Source organism: Megalops cyprinoides, chromosome 1 (genome assembly GCF_013368585.1).
Source record: "Megalops cyprinoides isolate fMegCyp1 chromosome 1, fMegCyp1.pri, whole genome shotgun sequence".
NCBI classification, from domain to species: Eukaryota; Metazoa; Chordata; class Actinopteri; order Elopiformes; family Megalopidae; genus Megalops; species Megalops cyprinoides.
The window spans coordinates 16,331,937-16,357,182 of record NC_050583.1 but is presented as its reverse complement, the minus strand read 5'-3'; the positions used below and the strand labels follow the sequence as shown (position 1 = coordinate 16,357,182).

Below are 25,246 nucleotides of genomic sequence, written 5' to 3'. Positions count from 1 at the left end.
CAAAATCTTGTGGAAAGCCTTCCAAGAAGAGTGGAAGCTGTTATAGCTGCAAAAGGGGGACCAACCCCATATTATAGTATATGTATTTGAATACAATGTCATTACAATGTAATGGTCAGGCGTCCGAATGCTTTTGTCCATATAGTGTATATGCCATTGACTGATACATCCTAGTGATGTTCCTCTGTTTTGTCTTATTGACCTGCTAGAAAGTAGCTGATGAAGAGGTTGATCCAGGAACAAAAAACTTAATTATGACGATTGTTCAGTTTTCCCCATTTTTACATCACAGGGCACAATTCAGTTTTTCCAGGTCACCTTTCAGTTAAGGCAAAAATACTCACTGTGATTTTTAAGGGCTGAGAGGAGTAGAGTATTCATTTAGCTAAATATATAAATTGTACCAATGAAATGCTGGTGTTTCTGAGCACTGGAAAACTAATCTAATGATATCTAATGATATGAAACATATCATAATGTGCTGTGAGGTGTGACGTTAATCTGTTCAGTGTGACAGGTCAGTGTTGGCGTACTGTGTTTGTGGATGTGGAACCTGTGCAAGTGACTTCATGTCACCAGTTTACTGAACGAACCCCTGTCATGGTTGGTTGAAAAGGAATGTCGCTATTAGTACTATGTCTAGGGGTTTTTCATCGTAAGAATCTGATAACAGGGGAATTTAGTACCAAAAATTATGAACAAAACCACTGACAGGGCCTCTCTTTGGACTTCCAAATGAATTTTCTTTCTCACAGCCACTCCCAGCGGCCCCCATCCATTCCCAGGTTCAGTCAGCCAGGGGACTTTCAGAGGAATTTCATTTCATTTTTGCAAGATGGTGATACTGAGAGCAGAAAACTAATCTTGAAGAAATGTCTTCTCATGGGTCTCTGACAGTATGAAGTATTCATCTTTGATCTTCCCTGAGATTAGCCAGCTAAAATATCTGCTCACAGCTAGGATTGTGAGAGAAGCATTCACTAGTCAGTTCTCTGTGCCAGTGTCTAATTTTTAACTTAATTTTTTGTGCATGTGTGTGTGTGTGTGTGTGTGCGTGTGTGTTTGGGTGTGCTTGTGGATTTATGTGTGTCTGTGTGTTTGTCGTTGTGTATGCTTGTGTGTGTATACGTGTGTGTTTGTTGATGCGTTTGCGTTTGCTCATGGATCTGTGTGTGTGTGTGTGTGTGTGTGTGTGTGTGTGTGCGTGTGTGTCTGTGTGTTTGTGGCTCAGTAGAAATAACGGGCAGGTTAGCAGGTGTGGGGACTATCTCTGTATTTAGGTCAGGAGGGCTCCAGTTCTAAACCTAATGGAAAATAGCGTCTCTGCGCTCGTGTGTTTTGTGTGTCTGTATGAATCTGCTTTTTGAGCCTGCAATTGAAATTTCAAATTTAAAACAGGTGTTGTGTAGTGCCTGGTAGTGTTCTTTTTTGTGTGTTGTTTTTAATTTCTGTCTCTTTTTCTGCTACTGTGTCACGTAAAAATATCTGCAAAATGGCATGTTATCTCCACCTTTCTGTAAATCTGCCTCCCTTCATAATGTCTGCTTCAGTGGCTGAGATAAAATCATACCCAGTCGATCTATCAGCTGATGATAAATGATAATCTCGTGGTTCACATTATTATTTTCAAAATTGAGTGAACTCCCTTCTGCTCAATAGGGGGTTCGGAAAGTTTGATGTTAATAGGTTTAGTGTGAGTTACATTATATACAGGCTTCTGTATTGCTGTGTACACAATTATGGGTCTGTGCTTTTGTTGGTTGTGTGTGCGTGCATCATTTCTTTAACAGCTATAGTGCAAGAGTGTGCATGTTTGCAGAATTAATCATTTGTGTTTATATTTACTGCTGTGCGTAACTACTGTTCACTTCTGCACTAATCTGGTCTATGGTTCTCACATAGTCCTCTCTCTCTGTATGAGTAGAAGTGGTTAGCAGGGTGGAGTGTGTGTGAGAAAGGATTCACACATTTATATAAAATATAGCGCAGCCACTTATGATTAATGTAGCTAGAACGACAGAAATGGTTAACGGCGGTTTCTTACATGTTGTAGCATTGTTTATTTTCCCCTCGGGTAAGAGCCGAACCGTATTTTTTTTTGCTTGTGTCTGCTTGTACACGTCTTAAAGAGAAAAAATGACATCAGATGCATGTCCACTGACTGGTCTCTGCTGTCTTACCCCTTCTGCTCTACTGTTCCCAATCAGAAAGACATGCCTATATTGATAAATCTCAAAGCTTGATTTCAGCTTGAAACATTAACAGCCTATTGCTCCACTTGTATGACAGAGGTAAAATTCAGACTTTGATCCTGCTGATAATGTGCTTATGTGTACATATATACGGTCTATTTATATATGTGAGTGGAGACCCAAGAGCAAAATGAAGCATGGAGTTATCATTATTAAGTTGTGGTAGTGTAGGTAAAGGTAAACATGATGTAACATCAATATTTCTGTAAAGAAAAAAATTTTTATGTCTGCCATGCTATAATAATTCAACCTTTAACCCCCTAAAGTTACTTAATTAATTGCTTGCTGATGAACCATAACATGAACAACCATTTTTTTTTACTACTGGTTTAGTAAGATTGTTGTTTTTTTTTTGGACCATACCAATGATGCCTTTTTAGCCATGTTATCTCTGAAAAAAAGTTATCATTAACACCAGTAGCCATAATGTGAGATGTGGTCCACCCGTGCATACAATAAAGGGATTCATCCAGCATGGTGGAACTATCGGGTGGGGTGTATGTTCTAATTTTCACCCTAACATGAGCTATCGCATGAAAGTCGCAAAGTGAAGCCTGGTGAATGAATGCGCGTGACCGTTACTTTATCCCTTTCAATTTTAGTCCCTGCTCATGTTTGTCTTTGGCCTTTATCATTTCTAGAAGTTTCTTTTTTTAATGACCCATCAGCGTACAGACGACAAATGCAACATTCAAACAATGTAATAATGACAATAATGCAAGGCATCAGGCAATGATAAAAAAGATTAATTGAAATTGTGTGAACATACCAGTGTATATAACAAAGATTACACTCAGTGAGGTGGAGAGTGTCAGTAATGTAGTTTCGATTTTTCTCTTTCCGGCATTTTCATTTCAAAGCCCGTCCCCTTTCATGCAAAATGCATGACTCTGCTAGGCCCAAGCTTAATTGCTTGCTAAACAGAATGTGTGATTCCTCTTTAGATAATTATGAGCTGGTGTTCTCACGGTCACTATGGTAATGGGGGTGTCCATTTTAAACGAAATTAAGCAAATAAATCACTATGCAATTTCTATCAGAGCTTTGGTAAACAACTTGTGGTTCAAAATACAGTCAACTTCTCTTACTATGCATAAGTTGTATAATTGAAGAGTTGTATGTAATTCTTTTCTATTTCAGGAACTAATGATTTGTGTAGTACAGTAGACATTACCTCGAAAGGCTGTCAAACATTGTACTCCACTGGTAAAAGATGCAGAGATAAGTTGCTGTGACTTTACTAACCTGCGCCAAATTTGAGCATGGCACATTGAGCAAGCGGTTTGAGCTGGGTAGTGATTGTGGGTGTTGTGTTTCCTCCGTGAGCAGTATGGTCTACAGCCTGTCAATGACCTCCTGCCTTCCAGCAATGTTTTACCTATTACAACCCCCACCCCCCCACTCTCCCAGTCAAATTTGTCCCTTTCGCCCATTTTTGGATTTCGAGCACACCGATTTGCAGCACAAGCAGGGAGGTCATTCGGTAAAGTGGCTGGCGTCATTGCTCATTTCAGACCAACGAGATCATTGTTTTGAGGAGCCATACTAGAATCCTAAGCGTGATGAAATCTACAGGGGCAGCAGTGTAGCACGGTCGTAAGGAACAGGGCTCATAACTGAAAGGTTGCGGGTTTGATTCCTCGCTGGGGAACTGTTGTTGTACCTTTGGGCTAGGTACTGAACCCACAATTGCCTCAGTAAAAATGTCCCGCTGTATAAATGGATAAAATTTGAAAGTTGCCCTCAATAAGAGTGTCTGCTAAATGGCAACAATGTGATGAAATGTACGTCACAGGAGGTCGCACCTGCTCCGTGACAGGAGCCGGATGAGAACTGACAATGAACACTACATCAATGATAAATCAATGGGTCGCGCGATCAATCGCCCCAGTTTGTTCTGTGAAGTGGCGCACATCCCTTAGCATATTGAAAGTGATGACAGCCATGGGTACAATAGCGATTCTGAGTTCACACGCCTCCTGCCTCCCACTGCAGTCACTCTGAGAGCAGCGACGTAAAGGGTGAGGAATTCCACTGCGAAAGGGAAGGGTTCGCCATGTGAGAGAGTCAGAGGCGCAGACAGAAGAGGATGTTACCCACCCACCACCGCGTCTCTTTTTTTTTTTTTTTTGTTTGGTGGCAGGTTGGGAGGGCCTGCACATTTGTACATACAATGCACAAATCATCATTGTGACGAGATTCAGATTTCTGTAGAGGCGTAAATTTGGAAATGCCAGATATTTACAGGACCCGTTTAATAACATGGCCCGCTTATGCAGTAAGTGAATTCGTCTGTGCCGATTATTTAATTGAGATGCTTAGTTAGGGGGTGGGGAGAGAATGGTGAATAGAGAGAGCGGTGGGAATTCAGGGGGAGCCCACTTCTGTGCGAGAATGACAGTCGATCATTCTTTCCATTCTGCATGTCACTGGTTTTACTTCATGTAAGGGAGTTCCCTCCCTCCATGAGCGTATCGTTGATTGACTTCCTCTTGCGACTGACTTCACCTGCTGATGGCAGAAAATTCTCTCACTCATCAGATTTTGTTTTCTTTCGCTGCGTGTGACAAAATTCCTCTCCCGCTGCCCCTGCGTCTCTCGTGACTCTTTGTGTAGCCACCTCACCTTTCGGCGTTCTTCGACCACTCATCTGCCTCTCCCTCCGCGCGCTCACTTCTCTCTCACTCTTTCTCATAATCTCGGCCTATGGTGTTTGTTCCCACGCCTCCTCGCGGCTCCTCACTGTCATGCTGGTTCCTCCTTGGACGAGTGAGATGAGTAGTTCTCAGAGAGCATTGTGCTCCCTCTCTGAACTTTTCACCCTGAGCCCAAGACAAAGACAGAAGGAGAGAGAGACAGAGAGAGAGAGAGAGAGACACAGAGAGAGAGAGAGAGAGAGAGAGAGAGATAGTGACAGGGTAAAACGAGCGACGGAGGGAGTAAGACGGAGAGAAGTTGCCCGTGAGAAAGCTACTGTAGTTGTTATTTCTTCAGTCCGTGACACAAACCACAACCTCCCACCGACCACAGATTCACATCACACTCACAACAGCACTTCTCCTTTTTATTTATTTACTTATAACACTCTTAACTGCTTGGGCCTGATGTGTTAAACCCTGGTAGCTACAGCCCTCTGTGTAAGACTTGATTCCCCGGAACAACATGCAAGATAAGTAGGTGAATCAATGTCACGCTTACTCCAAAGCATCTGATTACAAACTCAAGACACACAGCCAGCGCAACCTGGGTGGGTTTGAGCTGGGAGAGCAGTCAGAATAGACCAAGTGAAGACATGGGTAACATGCCCATTTCAGTCTTAACTCAATAAAAAGGAAGAGGACCATCAATGATTCCACGCACACATCACATTCGCAACTTAAAAAAAAAAGCTGTTAACTCATAATTAGCTGGGTACAAGAATAATTACTCTGTATAACTGAGCAATTTGAGTACTGCCTAACTTGCTGAAAAGCATTTTAATTGATATTTCAGATCCAAGTTTAATTAAAAGGAAGCATAGCTCTTCTTATACATTTTAATGACACTGTGAGAAAACAGAAGGTCTCATTATAATAAAACAGAACTCTGTCCCCTTAAAAAGAATAAAAGCATCACAGAATCACTGCTATTCATTAAAAATGAAAAGCAGGACATTACTAAATGATTTCTTTGCACCCCCAAAAACCTTTCAGTGTGCCAGAACACAGCCATTAGGAGCCATGCCAGGCCCGTCCTGCACACGTGCAGTGTGCCGCAGTGATAAATCCCCACCCTGTGCCCCCTTCTCCCTGCCCGCAGCGCGCTCTGAAATTGGCAGACAGTAAAGTAAAAGGGGTCATGTTGCTCTCTCTGACGCTCTGTTGTCTCTCCCAGTACACAGAGCAGTTTGTGAGCGGCCTGCAGACGCAGCTGGAGCAGTCTCGGCTGCAAGAGGCGGAGCTGCTGAGCGCGCTCAAAGAGATGCAGGACAAGGTGCTGGACCTGGAGAAGGTGAGGCCTTGCTTTCAGTACGTACGCTCTGCTCTGTGTCGGTGTGCTTGCGTGTGTGTGTGTGTGTGTGTGTGTGTGTGTGTGTGTGTGTGTGCGCGCGCGTGCGTGCGTGCGTGTGCGTGCGTGTGTGTGCGCGTGTGTGAGCACGTGTGTGAGTACGTGTGTGTGCGTGTGCGTGTGTGTGCGTGTGCAGTGTTGTTCTCCGGCGAGTTGGTTGTTCTGTGTGGCGCTGTGTCTATCTTCGATAATGGGCGTGTGAGTTTGTACATCAGTGCCTGTGAAAACCACAGTGGACGACAGCATCATACAGCAGGGATGTGTCCATCGCTCGTGCAGAGCACTTTCACACCAGCCTGCACGTTTGCACTGTGCTTTCTCTGAGCCTTCCCTCTGTTAAAGATCAGACTGTTTTTGTACAAATTCTCAGTTTATCTGTGAGAATGGGCAAGAGTGTTGAAAGGCATTCTCACCCTCAAGTTTATTCATGCAGTGCTTTGAGTAATTTTTGCAGTGAAAAGCTGTGCTTAGACTGTGGTGAGAAATAACAGAATAAGGATATCCCCATGCTTTACATATCTTAATTATTACCACAAATCTCTCTACATTAATCATTTGTATTGAGAGAAAATTGGATACGCAGGAAGGAACATAGATTGTTAGTAGCATAAGTAAAGGAAAAAGTGCCCAATAAGAATACATAAATCATACTATCACATGTGAAAACTTTAATTAAATTTAACCATGGACAGAATACAAAAGAACTCACATTTGCAAAGTCAAACAGATCAAACAGAAGCCCTCCCTGACCTTATTGATATCTTAAACAATGACAATAGTAGATCTCACATTTTGTCGGTGACAGAGTTGCAAGTCCATTTTAGTTATTTATGAGCTTCATCATCCAATTTTCTATGAACTGTAAGCTGAGCATACTATCATGTCATTAGGAGTGCTCATTGGTACTCCCAACATGTTCCTAACATGTTTATGAGCAAACTTAAGATACCGAAAGAATTATGAATTGCTGTGCAACCCATTCTTACGCTGCAGCGGTCACTGTTATTCTTAGAATTTTCACACTTAAGCGCTATTTTTCATCATTGGGATTTTTTATGAGAATGGACCCAGGAACTGATCAGCGTCATTTACACAACATGACAGATACTGCAGAGTGATGACACAGATGGAGAACAGCAGCTTACATTTCCCCTGTCGCCCACCATGCGGGCCAGTTCACCACCATTCTGTGCAGCATTATGGACTAGATACCCTGAACAACTGTGGTCCGGGAGCTGGAAAATGCAAAAATATGAATTTGAAAAAAAAAAAAAAACAGAGTAATACAAAGCCTAGCGGCCTTCTGCTTCAGCAAACTAAGTATGACTGCCAGGTAGTGTTGACCCGCTCGATTGGGGGTTCTGGGAAACACGAGTTCACGACCTCCCATGTTTACAGCAGAGGAAGAACATTACCATGGAGACGGTGGCACAAAGAGATGCTGACCAGCCCCAAAGAGACACAGACCCACCAAGCCCACCCCCATCTCACAGTGCCTGTCCTCCCCAAAAACCCAGGGCACGGCCTGCCTGCCCCTGCTGTACACATTATCACACATTAGCCTACACGCTGTTGCATATGCAAAAACATGTATGTGTGTGTATAGCATTCTTGTCCTTTCTTTATGTGTTCATGCTTGTTTGGATGTATGTGTTTGTATGTGTATTTGGATATCTGCAGTAACCCTTGACCTGTGTGTGTGTGTGTATGTGATGCAGAGGAACAGCTCCCTGCCAGACGAGACCAACGTGGCACAGCTGCAGGAGGAGCTGAAGCTGGTGAAGCTGAGAGAGCTGGAGACCCTGCACTCCTTCAGAGAGATGCAGGAGACTGTGAATGACCTCAACCAGCGCTGGCAGGTACTGCAGAGAGCGAGAGGGGGAGAGCGAGAGAGAGGGGGAGGAGAGAAATGAGGGGAGGAGGACAGAGGGAGGCAGGAAGAACAGGAGAGGGAGATGAGGGCGAAGAAACGGGGGTGAGAAGAACAGGAGAGGGAGAGGGGAGGAAGGGAGGAGAGAGGGCAGAAGGAATTGGGAAGAGAGAGCAATGAGGGAGGGTGATTCTCAGGCCTGTCCATGCTCTCTCTCAGAACCACATGTCCCGTGGGGGCGGGCACTGGAAGGAGTCCCCCAAGAAGAACGCCATGAACGAGCTGCAGGACAAGCTGATGGGGGCGCGTCTGCGGGAGGCACAGGCACAGGCGGAGCTGAGGGAGATGAAGCTGAAGGCCCTACAGCTGGAGAGCCAGGTCAGCACTGCACTTTAACCCAGCCATGGCTCTCACTCTGTTTTCATTAGTTTTACTGCCTTAACAAATGTGGCAATTATCATAGCCATTGTCAGGTTATGCCAGTGTTCTTAATTGCGTATCATCACCTTATTTTTTTTCTCCATGTTGCATTTGATGATTTAATTGATAAGACTTCCATACATGTGGATGTATGCAGTTGCTGAACAATTTTGTGTTGCCATCAAAAAGAATGCTTTTGTTCAGATCATTCTGACAACTATTGCAATTATATGCTTAATTGTTGATCTAATGAAAACAGGTTGAAAGCCATAATCCATTGAAATTTCTGTCTGTCAGGCTCATGAGCTTTCACTGACACTGATGCATAGTGCAGACATAGCACTGGAATTACGTGTAAAAGTACATCAACTTTCATGAGATGACACAAATGAATCACCTGCAGTTCTGTCTAAGAGAACATGTAGACAGTGTCCTCTGTCCACAGGAGTGTGATACACAAGAGTTCAGTGGGGTCCACCAGCACAGGGCCACAGCAGCCTTGCACTTGGACGCTGTGTTTGAGCCCAGCCTGTCCCCTTCCCCTCCCTCAGAACCAGATTCACAGTAAGCTGGTGAGCCGCCAGGAGCAGGAGAGCGCCGCCCTGCAGGAGAGGGTGCAGTACCTCACCGCGCAGAACAAGCTGCTGCAGGGTCAGCTCAGCGAAATGAAGAGGAGGCAGGCCGAGTCCGACTGCAAGGTAAGGGCCGCCGCGGCGCTGTGGGCCCGGCACCCCACAAACCAGCATCCCCTTGCTCCCTTCAGGTTTGAGCCAAGGATGTTCGCATGCCAGGCCATGTACGCATGTTGTGCAGGTGTAGTCGTGGCAACCCCTAGACGTGAGGTGTCGTTTCCCTCTCTCGCACCGTGTCTGACAGAGCAAGGAGGAGGTGATGGCCGTGCGTCTGCGGGAGGCGGACAGCATGGCGGCCATGGCTGAGCTGCGGCAGCGGATCGCAGAGCTGGAGATCCAGGTACAGAGGCGGCGAGCTCAGTCCCGTACTGTGCGCACTGTATGTGAGTGTGTGCGGCCGAGACACCCTGCGTTCTTTGAATCTGTGTACGGGAGAGCTTTCAGTCAGTCACTTTTCTCTGCATCTGTGATTCTCTGCATATTACATTACAGGTAACTGCGTGCTGATCGTCTGTGTGTTTGACTATGACTGTTTGTGATAGAGATTATTAGTGTTGTTAACTGTGACCAATGGTGGAAATTCTCAAAATATTTTGGTGGCTAGTGTTCATGGTAGAGATTGTGGGAATATTTAACTGTGACTACTGTAGTAGTCATTCTCAGTGTGACTATGACTGTTTATGGTGGAGATTAGCATTGTATTTGACTGTGATTTTTACAGTAGAGATTAGCATTGCATTTGACTGTGACTGCCAAGACATTCTGAGTGTATTTGACTGTGATAGTTTATGGCAGAACTTCTGAGTGCATTTGATTGACTGCATATGGCACAGATTCTCAGTGTGTTTGACTGTGACTGTTTATGGTAGAGATTAGCATTGTATTTGACTGTGATTTTTTATGGTAGAGATTAGCATTGTATTTGACTGTGATTTTTTATGGTAGAGGTTAGCACTGTATTTGACTGTGTACACGTTCTCAGTGTATTTGATGTTGGCAGTGTAAGGCAGAGACTCTGAGTGCATTTGACTGGCTGCGTACGTCACAGATTCGCAGTGTCTGACTGTGGCTGTTGATGGCAGAGGCTCTCCGTGCGCTTCACCGCGATAGCGTCGCTCTGGAGGTCAGCCCGTTAACCAGCGTGTATGCGTGCGCTGTGTTCCAGAAAGAGGAGGGGCGCATCCAGGGCCAGCTGAACCACTCCGACTCCAGCCAGTACATCACCCAGCTGCGGGAGCAGATCGCCGAGCTGAAGAACGAGGTCAGGCTCTGTGCCACAATATGCGAAGGCAGTGTACTCATCTCCAGGGTACACACACATGCACACGCACGCACACATGACCAACGTGAGTCATGGTGGGTGCGATTAATGCTTCAGCGGCGCATTTTACAAACCTCTGGGGCGCATACATGAGACAACCTCACTGATTGTGGGACCAGCAGTGCACTGGTTACACAGACCACCCCCCCCCCCCCCAACCCGCCCCAAACCAACCTGCTCCAGCGTGTGAATGCTCTTTAACGTACTGCTCTGAAGCCTCGCATCAAGTGCAAGAACGGCAAGACACAGTGAGGTAAACCACCCTCAGCCCAGCGCCCCAGAATCATTTCAATCGAAATTGAGATTCTGGTAATTCAGACCCCCCAGTTCTCCCCAGCAACCCCCTCCCCTCCTCTCCCCGCCACCAACCTCTGCACACACGCCAGATAACGCGCTTTGATGTGTGTGTAACTGCCGCGCAGACCCGTCTCTCACACACATTCTGAAATGAATGCGGGAGACAAGGGGCGGGTAGGAATCCAGGTTGTTTCCTCTGGGCTGGAAAGGAGGCGGGGTGAAATCTCTGCCGGCTGCGCTGTGCTGCTCTGCGGTGAGAGGTTTGGTGATGCAGGGCCCTGCTTGCTCATCCAGAGAGAAGCTGTGCGTGACAGAGGCCTGTCTGAGGGAGGGTGAGACCGTGCTGCCCTTCTCTCTCTCACTCTCCCTCTCCCTTCTCTCACTTGCGCACCACTCTGCTGTTCTTAAAGAGTTCCGAGATCAGAGAATGTTATGATTTAATTTGGTTTCAGTTTCAGTCATTAGGTCATCGGTGAGCTTTCAGCGGGGGCCCTTGGAAATCTTTACTCTGATTTGCTTTCTACGAGTGCACGCACATCTGAGCCATTGAGAACCGCATGACATTTTCTATACATAGAAAATAAACTTCATACTATCATATTGATGTGGTGGTGGAGGAAGATAGGGTGGTAGTGGATGGCTGGCACAGTGGTGTCCGCATCCTAAAGAGGTGTAGTGTTAATGCAGTCCTCTGGTATTTTGGAACTGCAGTGATTTTGAGCTGGTCAGATGAGCAAGGTGATTAAATTAGAGGATTCTGTTGTGTTTGTTAATTGGAGCACACATTAGTTCTCAGCACAGTCGATCAAGAATCAGTCTCCACAATCAGCGAATGTTCCTGTCAGGTGATTTTTAAATCCCAGTACTGCGAACACTAGCTTGGTCTTTTTGTTCCCAAATTACTAGAATACCAAAAGCAGAGAGCGGCCCTGCATGCAAGCAAACATTTATTAGATAGTAAATACTCACTGAGATTAAATAGACGATACTTAAATACTTGAATAACTACTTAGTCTCCTGTGATAACAAGACAGGGTTAGATAGAGAAGTAACTGAGAAATCTGTGTACCCTTTTCAATGATTTCATCGTTAATCAATTCCCGTTGAGGTCTTTCTGTGCTGTGAACAGTTTGGCTCTTTTCGCTGCTGTGTAGCCGTCCTGCCACGACAGTGCAAAAGAGCTGAATTCGGAGAGGTGAGAATATAGAAGGAGGAAGGGGGTGGGTGAGAGCCTAGTTGATCTCAGTCATAGTGAGTATTCCTATGGTTAACCACACACAGCACTCCCCTCCCCCTTCCCTTGTGTGCTTCCCCTTCCCCCCCCCCCCCCCCTCCATGCTTAAAGGAAAACTGTGACCTAGCCTGCGTGCCTGTCTGAGATTTACAGGCCTGAGTCACTCTCGTACCCGTGCTTGCAGGCTGACGCACGCACAGAAGGAGGGGGAGAGAAGCTGCGGCCGGCGCTGTCACGCAACGCAGAGAGACCGTTCACATTTAAACAGGACTTAGGCGCGCTCAACACCTGCCGCTCGCACAGAAGCCCACAGCCAGCCCATGTGCGGCTGCAGTTAAAACATGTAAAGGGCAAAGTATCCTGGCAAGAAATAAGGCACTTTTTTTTTCCAGATAGCAAATTCTACCAGACTGACGCACTAGAGGTACCAGAGTCACGGGAAGCCAAGGCGCACTGCACCAGACAACCACACAACGAAATCATCTCGCTTCAAACTGACAAAAATCTGTAGCGCAGCCTACAAACATAAACCACAACCACAGCCTCCCTGATTTTCTCTGACATTTATCTGTCCACCTAATATCTTTACAGTTAACTGATCTGCACATCTCCTCCTCACATCCCACTCCAGCCTCTGTCTCTCTCTCCCCTCACACACACACACACGCATGTGCAGAGGCACGCAACATACGCACACAGATCGCACTGCCACTCTGGCTGAACACCTCTCTCAGTGTCCTCTCTTCTCTCAAACTTTTGTGCCTCTACCTCACTCACCACCCCTGCTCCCTGTTCTTACCCTACACCCCTCTCTCTCTCTCTCTCTCTCTCTCTCTGTTCAACCTCAGTGTCAGTCAGGCCTGACCACCAGGACATGGTATAGATATGCTTGCATAAATAGGTCATCAGAGAGCTGGTAACAGCTTTGTTGAGAATATTCAGTTCTATGTTAAAGGGAAAATCCAGCATCTTTTTTAGGGTGGGGGGGTGGGGTGGGTGAGATTTAACACATTTTGTCATCAAGATGCAGAAATTTTACAGCCCTCTAAAGGTGTAAAAGACGCTCATGGTGCCAATATTAAAACACTGTATAAGTGCTGCCTAGCCTTTGTCAGAAGTTCAGAAATTGTCAACACTGGGAGACCTAATGTTAAACCTAATGTCAAGAACCATTATAATGAAATTTTAAAAAATGCATTTACTGTTGATGGAAAGTGAGAGAACTAATTCAGTTGAATATAAGCAGTCCATCATGAGATCACATTTTGCTTCCATTTTTTATTCCTTTTAAAAGGCACTGTGAATCATTGGCTTGGTGTGTGCTTGGTTCATCCAACTGAACGCCTTCTCTGAGTTTTATTTTCTTACCTGCTGAATCTTGTCAGAAATCCACACACTAAATAGATACAATTTTTTATGACAATTTCCAGGTAAACTACTGCAAATAGACCCAACTGCTGAGTAAGTGCCCGTTCATAAGCTGCAGTAATAGTGTCAGTGGATTTATCCTCTCCTGCCTGTCCCCGCCCAGATCAGGCAGCTGCGCGGCCAGCCTCCCAGGTTCCAGACTCCAGGGGGCGGAGGTTTCCAGGACCTGCGCTTGACCAGCCCGGCCTCAGGGGAGGGCGACTACCTCAGCTCCGACGAGGACCTGCTGCCGAGCCCGCTCCCCGCCGGCGGGCTGTACCCTCCCCTGCCGGGGCCGTGCCGGCCGTCGCCCCGCCTGGACAGCGAGGGCAGCTCCGACAGCGACGGGGAGGAGAGGGGCGACGCCGCGGACGGACACCCCGCCGCGCAGCTCTACGCCGGCATGGTGTGCGCAGAAGCCTTGGAGAACTGAGCAGACGCCGCCGACGCACACACGCGCGCGCGCGGACAGGCAACCCCCCACCTCCCGCTCAACCTCCTCCCTCTTTCCTCCCCGTCTTCGATCTCCCGCGAGCCGCGTCGGACCGCGCGGAGGCATCCCGGTACTGTTTTGAGTCTCGTTGACACGGAGAGACCTCGCACTGTTTCTCACCCTCCGAACTGCCTGAGCTGCTGTTTCACACAAGGCGGGGGCCAAGCGATGCAGCGTGAGGCAGCCCAGCAGAACGGCTAACTGTGCAGCAGGGGAGAGCTGTGAGCGCCTGGATCAAACCGCCCACCCCCGCGTGGCCGAGCCGGAAGCTCCCGACCCACGGGGAGCCTCTGAAGCTGTGTGGAGACTTTGGATCAGTGAGAGAGGAGCTAAATGGACCGCCTGTGGTTTGGGGACAACCATGTCACTTTATCTGGTTATTAAGTCTCCAGTTACTCTGTGTGTGTGTGTGTGTGTGAGAGTGAGAGAGAGAAAGAGAGAGAGAGAGAGAGGAAGTCCTGTGATGCCATGATATTTAGTGTTTAAAACACAGGGTCTTCACTCTGACCCTTATCCAACCGGCCCAGAACTCATCTCCCACCTCCGGCATGTGTATAGTGCTCACCGTTTTACTGCCAACTCCACGCTAACACAGCGTATCTGATAGTTTCTCTCCCTCTCCACCTTAATCTACGTTCAGTCCGTGCCCAGCCGTGCCTCTGCCGTCCTGTGGAGGTCAAAGTCAGTATCCTTTTCAACCTCTCTCTCTCTCACTCTTTCTCTGTTGTCTCTCTCTTGCTCACTCTCTCTCTCTCTCTCTGTCTCAATAAACATAAAAGGCTGTGACATATACTCCCGACATTGCCTTCAGAAATGCCCAAATCTGGACTCTTCACTAGATACTGATGCACAGTGGACACAGAGCTGGACCCGGATTAGGAGAGGGAAGAATAACACTTGAGAAATCTACTGAGAAAGAGAGAGAGAAAAGCATGGTCTCTCTTATATACACATATTACATCAGAGCTATTACTAGATGATATACATAGATGATTAATAACAATATACCTTACCATATCCTTATATTTGTGTGTGTCTCTATGCCTTACAGAGGGAGTAAAAATAATATGAATTTCTTGACAAGTAAACATCAGGACTTTAAACAAACAAATAAAAAAACTCCATGTTGCCAAATCTTTTTTAATTCTTTTATTTATTTGTTCTAATTTATTTTGATATTTTTATTTTTATATATCTCTAAAAATCATATGTATATAAATATATACATATAAATACATAATACTGATGGCAGCCAAACTTTTTATTCTTTTGGTTATCTTGTTCTTCTGTGCCAACTTGAACCCTGAGGTAACACGTTCCTGATTCCACAGGGCTGTCAAAAAATGTGCTGCTCTGATTTTTGTATGGTTTATTATTTTGGAATATTATTTAACACAGTACCCCCCCCCCCCCCCCCCCTCCAGATTTGGTGTAGCAAGAGAAACCGTGAAAAGGGTTCATTGCTCCACAGAGATTCTGAATGGCCCAAATCAAGTCGCCACCTTTCCACTGCAAACCTCAGGTCTTAACGTTAAGGTCAGAGGGCAGAGGTGGAACATGGGGACAGCCAGAAAGCCCTCCCAGTCAGGGCTCCCTGTGCACAGACACACTGCTTGTATGGATTTGACGAGTATTTGTGTAAGGGTCTGAAAAAAATGTTGGTTTCAGTTTGTGTGGGGTTAGAGGAAAAAAATAGTTTTGATTGGTATGATGACAGCGTGCCCTAAAAAAACAAATAACTAGCAAGTATTGAAGAAAACTGAAAGTATGAAAATCAATGTGACACTTTTTTTTAATCCTTAACTGCACAGAGTAGTTAAACCAGGACACTGTGTTCTAGCCACCTTGCTGTGTCTTTGTCTGTGTTACATACAGTATATCATGCTCATTTTGATGATAGTACTGTATTATAATATATCTATACCTCTCCTCCTGTTGGAACTCATCTGCCTGTGACATCACTTCCTGATAGTACTGCCTTTTTGGTTATGGTTGGAAAAATAAGCAGGTCACCTTAAACAGATATGCCCTATCTCAGATCAGCTGTTGATCAAATGTATATACCTTACCCAGACCCTTGTGTCCAATTCTGTGAATATGTCCCTAACCTCTTCCACGTGAGATTAACACCTGACCTCAGAGCTAGTACCCCTGCATACTGTGATGTCAGAGGTATTCTTAGATCAACACAGGCGGTGGTCATGTTTCAAGGGTATCAAAAAACAGCGTATCTGTCCATCTGTCTGTACATGTCTGTGAAGATATTTTGATTCAGAGGCTAAAATGTCCCAACATTTATAAAGTATTCAATATGCTTCCTGTGGCGTTTTGTCTTTCCCAGTACAGAACTGAGCTGAGTTCAGGCTGGGGCGCTAATGTTATGTTATGTAAATATTCCCCTCAAGTGACCCAGAGGGTCAGAGATGTTGGAAGGTACATAGAGAGACTGTGTCACAGCATGCCTTTATTGAAGAACCTGTAACTCTTTCAGATGCTACATAAATCAACTGTATTTCATACAAAATTGTATATATCTCGGTATACTTCAAATATAGTGAAATATAGAGAGTATTACAGAAGCACATATTTTGAAATAAAGGGCAATATAGAGACAATAAAGGATTATATACAACATGAGAATAATGATATGAAAGCTCTGCATATTGAGTATTATATAATATATATGCTAATATATGATATTATGGTTCTTCTGTATTGGCTGGCTGTAAAGAGATGTGTTGGTCTGTAGTTTTTGGACAGTCCAGTTGTTCTGGGGCTCAGTATTGACACACTGCCATGCTCAGAAGCAGTGGTTGTGGGATATCCTTTTCTGTACAGCTTAGTTTAGGATGACAATCAGCAGTAGCTTTAGGATGAATCTGACAGCATATTGACCCTCATGAATCTATGAGGGCTTCCCAGCACCCCTGTGCAGTATACCCACCATGAGACTCACTGCAGACTCCACTGTTGCCAAACTTATCTTTCAGATTTCGGTCGGGGCGTTATTCTGAAAAGTGGTACAGGGCAGCGGGTGTGTCCTGTGTGAAGAATAGGTGCTAGAGGCAGTGGGTCTTTCGAAGCGAAAAACCTCATCCTTCTTCTCTACCAGATAAAGTACTGTACGATTGGACCGTCCGCTGTTGATCTGCGTGTGAGCACTACAACGAGAGCACGCTTCATTCACAAAACGAAGCCTCTGCAGAACTGTTCCTGTGCTCCACAGTTCCATGTCCGTGGCTTCTTTCCAATGCTGCCTGCCTCGGGGCACTAAGAGAGACAGATTCACAGGACTGCGTAACTGTAAACTCTTATCGAAGCAGCCCGGACTGATTTGATACACTGGAGTTGATACAGTGGACTTGAAGGGACATGGTTAACAGATCTGTCATCTTTGTAAAATGCTGTGCATATAAAGTATAAACAGATACTCAAAGATGTCAGTATTATAGCTCATCAGTTTTCCCCACTTCCAGTATGAACCTTGATGTTGTGCTATTTAATTTAGTGCCGCATATCTCTGTCTGTGATGACTGGGCTAAAAGGAAAGTCTGCTAGAGCCAGAGTACAGACACTTTTCATTTGTTCTTTTTTTTTTTATCAGAAGTCCTTACACTGAGATTCTGTGGATGATATTTTGCTCATAACTTCTCGGGGAAGTGGCCATGAATTCTGCACATTTCTCAGAAGTAACTCTGATGGGATAATAAATAAGACCGCTGAGTGTGATCTGTAAAGAAGTGCTATAAATTGTGTATATGTGGGCTGTAGACAAGGTGAATTTTAGTGGGGCAGATTTAATCTGCTTTTAAACGGTTTAGTCAGAATGATAACAAAAAGAAATTGATGACAGGCAGTCTTACTTCTGTTGAAATGTACAGTACTGCTTTGTTATCTCAATTTGACAGAATATTGCGTGAGTTAAGACAGCAAAAAAAAAAAAAAAAAAATCTTTCACTAATTTCTTTTTGAGGTGTCACAATGGCTGCGTGCCAGTACGGGGAAAGTTTAAATTCATTTCTTACTTTCACCGGCTTAAGACACCCTTCTAAATATATTTAAACTGTGACTCAGGGATGGACAGAGCCCACAGGTCAGGTCAAGCGGACCCTGTGGCACTAAAAGAATGGAGCTGTCCATCTCTAATCAAACAGGCTGACTAAACTGATCCATTTTGATGCAGGGCCACTTCATTACAAAGCACCCAGCCGATCTGTCACAGATCTGGGATCAGGTGCCCCCTGCCACTGGTAGCAGTGCATTTGCATTAGATAAAGGGATGGGAGCTGCCACCTTGGCCTCCACAACCTCCCCTTCCTCCCAGCATCTCGATTCAGTAGAGCACTTTACAGCTAAACTTGAAAGAGGATTTTGCTGCAAGAGTTTCACTGGGTTGTGCTGATGGTCATGACCCAGTTTGCCCTGGCTCTAATTCTAAGGGTGCACTGATGTGCAGTGATGACACTGGGTATTATTCAGTTATAACTGTAAAATATTTTTGATAATTGTAATTATAAAATAAGCATTAATATTATTATTGCTGTCATTATCATGAATACAAATATGGCTATAATCAACAAGATTGCCCGGTCCCTGGCAGCGCTATGTATGCTAAATTTGTTTTCAGATATATTATTTCCCACTCAATTTCTTATGCAAGCTCAGTGGTTCAGTTGCAGTGTGGAAAGTGTGAAAAAGGGACATGATTAAGTATGGAATGCATTCAGTATAATTCAGATGTAAAATTCAGGTGTAATTCAGTATGTAAATCGCCTTGAACGGCTCGGTCTGAAGGAAACAGTCCCTCTGCTTGGTGGTGCCAATTGTAGCAGGCCGAGACTTGACGACCCAAATTTGAATATGCGTGGGTTGTAAGCTCGAGCCAAAAACCTATGGAAACCCTCCCTGTAGACTACGAACTCCTAGCTACCCTGTTTTTGGCCTGGTCTGCAGTATTTAGTGGCACTTTGATATCCACTAGCACCCTTAAACCTTATCCACTCTCTCTTGCAGTTTTACAATGTGATGTCTTAAGTATATTAATTAATGACAGTAATAAAGATAACAGTTACGGTGATGATGATATTAATGATGATACCGTTAAATAACTGAGTGTTCTGTACTTGACGAATGATACAAAATAAACATTTACACTATGTTCTCAGTGGCAACATGTCTGGTTTGGTGGGGGGGGTTGTCTAGCCATGCCTCTGTGTGTCTGTGAGTGTGTGATGAGACCTCCGGTGTCACTTTTGTGTGGTTTTACTCGCCCCCCTCCTTGCTCTCATCTACCTCCACACTGACAAACCGGAAAATCTCAGTAAGGCAGATGGGGGCACACACTCTCAGGTGTTCCTGTCTGCTGTGTGTGCTCGTCAGCAGCCTCTCTTATTCACATTTTCCTCCTCAATCGCTCCCCAGTCCTCCCATCACCAGCCTTTACACATCCATCCATCACCCACAGATTCTTCCTCTTGTCTCTCTGTCTGTGATTTTCCCTTTATTCACCGCCCCCCCCCCCCCCCCCAAACTTGTCGTCAGCCATTTTGTAATCCTATCTAAATGAGTGCTGCTCATTGGCATTGCCACAAATTGTCAGAGCGGTATACGCTGAACACCAATGACACAACCCCCCCCCCCCCCCCCCCCTTTAAACTGTATTCTTACATTTTCCTCGGCCTCCCCAACTCTGCCCCCTACAGCATTCACGTTCCTTCGTTCTCTCTCTTCCTCTGTTCTTTAAAGTTGCTCTCCAGTGTGATTTTACCACTGTGGTTACCGTTTGACAGCTCTGCAGCTGAGGAGCATCTGACCCTGCTCAAGTCTGTGTGAGAGAGAGACGTGCGCTCACATGATACAAAGACGATTGGAGAAGAGACTCCTTTAAAACACTTTTGATTTTAATAATCTAAGTCTGTAACTTGCAGTAAGGTAACATGACTTCAGAATGTAGAAGTAGGTTACAGACAGCAGTGTTTTGGCAGGAAAAAAAAATTGTAAAGCTTTTCAGCAGAGTATGGACCTTTTAAATAAGGTTTCTTGATGTGATGCCTTGCAAATCAATAACACATACCTGCAAATACAATCACTTCATATCAGCTGAGGGGGGTCGAAAACTCAGAGTAAGAGTCATAGATAAAGAGCAACAAAATGGCAGTTCTGTAATCGAACAGCGATTTTTGTCGTGCGTTTTTGTTTCTCGCTGTCTCTGTTTCCTTTGGAGTATGCCGTCAATATTCACCATCACCCTGCTTTATTAAGTGAAGGCGTTTGAAATGGTAAAACCGCTGCTTGCAGCAGCTGAAGTGGGGCTCGCAGGGAGGAAGCTGCCTGCGGTCTGAGGCGCTGACACACTGAGGGGTGCAGTGCGCGCTTCCTCACTCCATGTCACTCGAAGCTGACCCCGTGCACGGTCGAGCTCGCGATACCTCCGAGATTTATAAGAACTTATTGAGTACTGAACTTTTCTATTATAAGCCTACTGTTACGATTTACATTTACGAACAAAAAACAGTAATCCAAATTATAAGATAAGCGAAACAAAAGTTGCAAAGTTCCTAAAGCAAGCTAGGCAGGTCTTATAAGGAATTATTTATCGGGTGATAATCTGCGTGACGATTTTATTGGTAAGTACCAACATTTTTTTTTTCCAGTTGTCACTTCCAAATATTTGGACGTTTTTATTCGTCTAGTAGTGCTGACATGTCAAACTAGACATTGTTTAAACGAGCACAGTCTGCGTTGTGTATTCCAACGAAATTACAATCATAACATCATTAGCAAAAATGGGATTGCATCATTACAATTTTACTTTATGATGCTTAGGGTATCAACATAGGTGTTTTCTTTTTTGTAGTGGTTTGAAAATTTAGGCTGTTTTACTCTTTTACACTTCCAACTTTTCACTCTGCGATGAACGAGTGATTCACTTTTTCATATCTTTTTGTAGTGTAGACATACTTTATTTTTCCATCTGTTAGTTTTAGATTCGTCTCATTGCTGAAATTATGCATTGTTATTATTTACCGGTAATAATAATTCTCTTTGTTATCAATATTTCTTATCATCACAATGCACTGGTATTTGATTTGGTGCAGAGTTTAATTGCAGGGTAGAGAGCAAGCACTTTTGCAGTGCAGTTCGACAGGAGGTGACACAGTTAAATCCTCCGTCAGTGGTCCACGGGTGCACTGTGCACAGACTGATCGTGCTATTTATACTTTCATGATGTCTCAGAGAGGTTAATTTGAAAATGAGTGTTAAAGTATGACTGAAGGCAAAACAAAAAAAAAAAAGAAAAGAAAAGAAAAAGTAAAAAAAAAACTTTCATGGATGTTTCAGAAGAGGGAAAATGGATTCTTTTCCAGTTAGGGATAAGAGAAGTAATGGGGTAAAACTTATTTCAGTTTTACAGATTCAGTTTTACAGATTTCAGAAGAGGGAAAATGGATTCTTTTCCAGTTAGGGATAAGAGAAGTAATGGGGTAAAACTTATTTCAGTTTTACAGATTCAAAAAAGAAAGAAATGGGTCTACAGATGATTATCTGCTTCCAGGTGTTCAACTGCATTGCTTTTTCTTCTTTTTTGTATAACCAACCCTCAGAATGTGGAGGGAAGCTACAGGTGCGCTAAAACTGGAGTTAAACTGCCATAATCACAGCTGTGCAGATCTGTTATGGGACAGAACTCTGTCAGACACATGTTCAGCCGTAATATAGCCCATTTGGTGTGTAATAGAACATTGCAACAAAACGTCAGGTTTTTATTGTAAGTTGTTCGTCCATAAAATCAGTATAATTCTCTCTAGCTGCTAGAAATGACAATTCTGATGAGTTCTAATCTTTCCTCTGCCATTGCACGGCCATGGGCCAATCCATTTTATGTTGATTCTAATACCTTTACAGAGAGTATTCTGTATTGCTCTGATTCAGCAGTTGTTTATTTTGATATACCCTGATTAACTTTGATTTCGCAGCTTTGTAGAATTTAAAAGATATATAATGTAAACCACAAGGAAATATGGCTGGTTTCAGGATTTCAGTTATTGTCTTAATGCAGAAATAAGAATATTCAAGGAACGTCCATATGATAAATAAGCTAAAATGCATATTTGACAGTTTCTGCTACAAAATTTCAGCAACATCTGGGTGTTCCAGTCGCAATCAGCCTTTTCAATTCCCTTGGCATATTTATAACATCTATTTATGATGTTATAACGCATCACCGCAAATATAGATATAAATCACTGCACAATATACACATTGTATTATGAGCCAAAATATTAAAAAGGAAATGTTCAATGTCACTTTGCATGGCCACTACATACAATACAATTATTCAAGGTGTCTGGAATTTTTTTTTTTGCAGAACCAAACATTAGTGGAGATTGCTCTGCTCTGTATTGATAATACACAGTGATACTGGGAAGGAAATGTTTCTAAATTGTCAGGACAATGTCTTTATGAAATAGATATTTTTTATGTCATAGACAACATTTTGTGTCACATTCAATCGGTCAATTATCATTCCATTCACAATTTTTTTGCTACTGGGCAAACAATCTTTTATGTTGATATAACACATCAACAAAACAAAGATTTCTATGTTTCCCTAGAACTGAATATGATGCATAATACATCACAGAGATTATTCAGAGATTATTCACACATTTTGTTAACTGTATTGTATTTTGTCTTTGGGCCATTTTTGCAGAATTTAGAATGAGAAGTAGCAAGCTCATTCTGATTTTGCAGCTCATCACCTCCCCCGGTGCAATTGCATGCTGTGTGATTGTTTTGGTATTCTACATATTTTAAAATTCTACCTCATGTGTTTAGCCCAGCTGGTGATGCAAACAATCTGTTCTTAGTTAATTAAAAATCATCTGAAAATATGTATTAAAATATATATGTAAGATATTATCACAAGAAATTGTGGAGCAATCTAATTAGGGACTACAGAATGTTTATTTTGCATCACTGGGAGTCTTTATGTAGAAATATGTTTTCCTGTTTTCAAGGCTATTACTGGCTGCCCTTTTCCATCACCATCAGTTTTGTACGATACTGCCCTCTACGGGGCGCAGTGAGGATTGCCAAATTTCACCTCTCTCTGATCCAGCACAGGATTATTTCTGTACACTTCCACCCCTAGAAGTGTACTGTGTGATAGCCTAGCCTTAGCTTACAGTGAAAGTAAAACTGGGAAACTGGGTTTGTCTCTTGCAAGGGTTATCCTTCTGGCCCAGCTTGACTCTCCTGGCATGCCTCGCTCCTTCCTGGTCAAGAGTAAGAGGGGAGGATGTCACACACCGCGGTCTGTTGAGGACCGACGCCACTCAGACTCCGCCCTGTGGTGTGTGAGGCCGCAAGACTCACAGTCGGAGACACGATCAGAATGGACTCCATCTCCCAGCACCCCCTCCTCCAATGCCTGCCCGGACGTGGCAGTCACAGAGACAGCGGACAGCCCCCTTTCATCCTCAGACCCCTTGCCTCCTACCCCACACAGTGTCTCACGAGTTGGCGCTTTCACCCCTTGGACTGCAGGTACAAACTGTTAATATTCTGCTATATGCATGAAACCCTTTTAATCCCCTCTCACTACATTACAATTGTATCCATTTATACAGCTGGATATTTACTGAGGTAATTCTAGGTTAAGTACTTTGCCCAAGGGTATAACAGCAGTACCGCAGTGAGGAATCGAACCGGCAACCTTTCAATTACAAGCCCTGCTCCTTAGCACTATGCTGCATTACGGCCATTAATATTACATTACATTATTGTCATTTAGCAGATGCTCATATCCACAGGGGATTACATAGGTTACAAATTTATCCATTTTTACAGCTGAGTACTTACTGCGGCAATTCTGCGTTAAATATTTTGCCCAAGGGTACAGCAGCAATGCCCCAGTGGGGATACGAACCAGCAAAATTTTGGTTACGAGCCCTGCGCCTTACCACCATGCTACATTGCCACCCTCTCCTCTTCCCCGCAGACAAGCCTGGTCACGCCCTAGGTTTAGGATGCTGGCCTCCCCTGCGCTCCGGGGCCCCTGAACCGGAGAGGGAGCTGGAGAGGCTGCTGAGCACGTTTCTGAGCAGCAGGCCAGGCGCCGTGGTCAGAAACGACGAGAGGGACCCGTTACTATGCACTCAGCGCAGCCCCCTCAAACCCTCCTTCAGCCAGTGCCCTGTGTGCTGCAAGGTGAGCAGGGCCCAGCTTCATTTGCACAGCTCTTCCTCTTAACTGTAGGCTCACCCATCTGCTGGTCTTGCAAGGGTTAAATGTGACATTCCTAAACTTTAATAACTGTCATCGTACACCTTAGCTGGATTGCAAGCCGGCAGGAGGGCAAAAAAAGCTGTTCTCCACATATAATCCCAATGCGCTTTGTGGTGATGTTCCTGTCTCAGGCCATTTGTGTATTTCCACACATCTCTCCTCCTTGTCCCATGTGTCATGTGATCTGTGTCTCCCACAGATCTTCTTCTCTGCCTCCGGCCTGGAGACTCACCTGCGCAGGTCACATCACAGCAGGGTTAGCCTCCCGTTGGCTGCCTACGCCAAGGTCAATGAGCAGCCCTTCAGCTTCCGGCCAGAGCTTGGCCTGCACTGCAGGGTCAAGGTGAGGTTATCGGTCCAAATAAGTGAATTATGTAGTGTTTCTCTGCACTCTACAGTGCGCCTACATTTCCTACGGCTCTGCATGTCAGAATGAACTCCTGTGTCTTTCAGAATGTGTTTGTGGGTGTGCTGAAGAGAAGTGCGTGTGTGTGTGTGTGTGTTTCAGGAGCGAAGCTTTAGCTGTAAGGAGTGCGGCAAGGTGTTCAAGCGCTCCTCCACCCTCTCCACCCACCTGCTGATCCACTCAGACACGCGGCCCTACCCTTGTCAGTACTGCGGCAAGAGGTTCCACCAGAAGTCCGACATGAAGAAACACACCTTCATTCACACAGGTAACGTGTACGCTAAGCCCTTAAAGATGCGGGGAACCTTAATGCGCGGTAAATGAAGGTGAGGCGAGTGGGAAGTGCAGTCGGTGTGAGAACCCTGTCTTTACGCGTTCAGGTGAGAAGCCGCACGTGTGCCAGGTGTGCGGCAAGGCCTTCAGCCAGAGCTCCAACCTCATCACTCACAGCCGCAAGCACAGCGGCTACCAGCCCTTCTCCTGCGGCCGCTGCCACCACGGCTTCCAGCGCAAGGTGGACCTGCGGCGCCACCAGGAGCTGCACTGCGGATACGGCAGCGTGTTAACCCAGAGCTGA

At 44.8% G+C, this 25,246-nt stretch overlaps 2 protein-coding genes across 4 annotated transcripts in view; both read left to right on the top strand.

The window, feature by feature from the left end:
* The window catches only part of si:ch211-239f4.1 (EVI5-like protein), a 33,120-nt gene extending 18,085 nt beyond the window's left edge, over nucleotides 1-15,035 (top strand). For all 3 annotated transcript variants that reach the window (XM_036527456.1, XM_036527438.1, XM_036527447.1), the window contains 7 exons: nucleotides 6,126-6,242; nucleotides 8,018-8,158; nucleotides 8,389-8,547; nucleotides 9,141-9,287; nucleotides 9,466-9,561; nucleotides 10,387-10,482; nucleotides 13,605-15,035. In XM_036527456.1, the coding sequence (XP_036383349.1) occupies nucleotides 6,126-6,242; nucleotides 8,018-8,158; nucleotides 8,389-8,547; nucleotides 9,141-9,287; nucleotides 9,466-9,561; nucleotides 10,387-10,482; nucleotides 13,605-13,913 (1,065 nt within the window). In that variant the 3' untranslated portion in view covers nucleotides 13,914-15,035. The remainder of the gene's footprint in view (nucleotides 1-6,125; nucleotides 6,243-8,017; nucleotides 8,159-8,388; nucleotides 8,548-9,140; nucleotides 9,288-9,465; nucleotides 9,562-10,386; nucleotides 10,483-13,604) is intronic.
* Nucleotides 15,036-24,364: 9,329 nt separating this feature from the next.
* Nucleotides 24,365-25,246, top strand: LOC118776090 (zinc finger protein Gfi-1b-like). Its single transcript, XM_036526210.1, has 4 exons — nucleotides 24,365-24,376; nucleotides 24,463-24,606; nucleotides 24,772-24,937; nucleotides 25,050-25,246. Exons 1-4 carry the CDS (start codon nucleotides 24,365-24,367, stop codon nucleotides 25,244-25,246), a joined length of 519 nt encoding a protein of 172 aa, XP_036382103.1.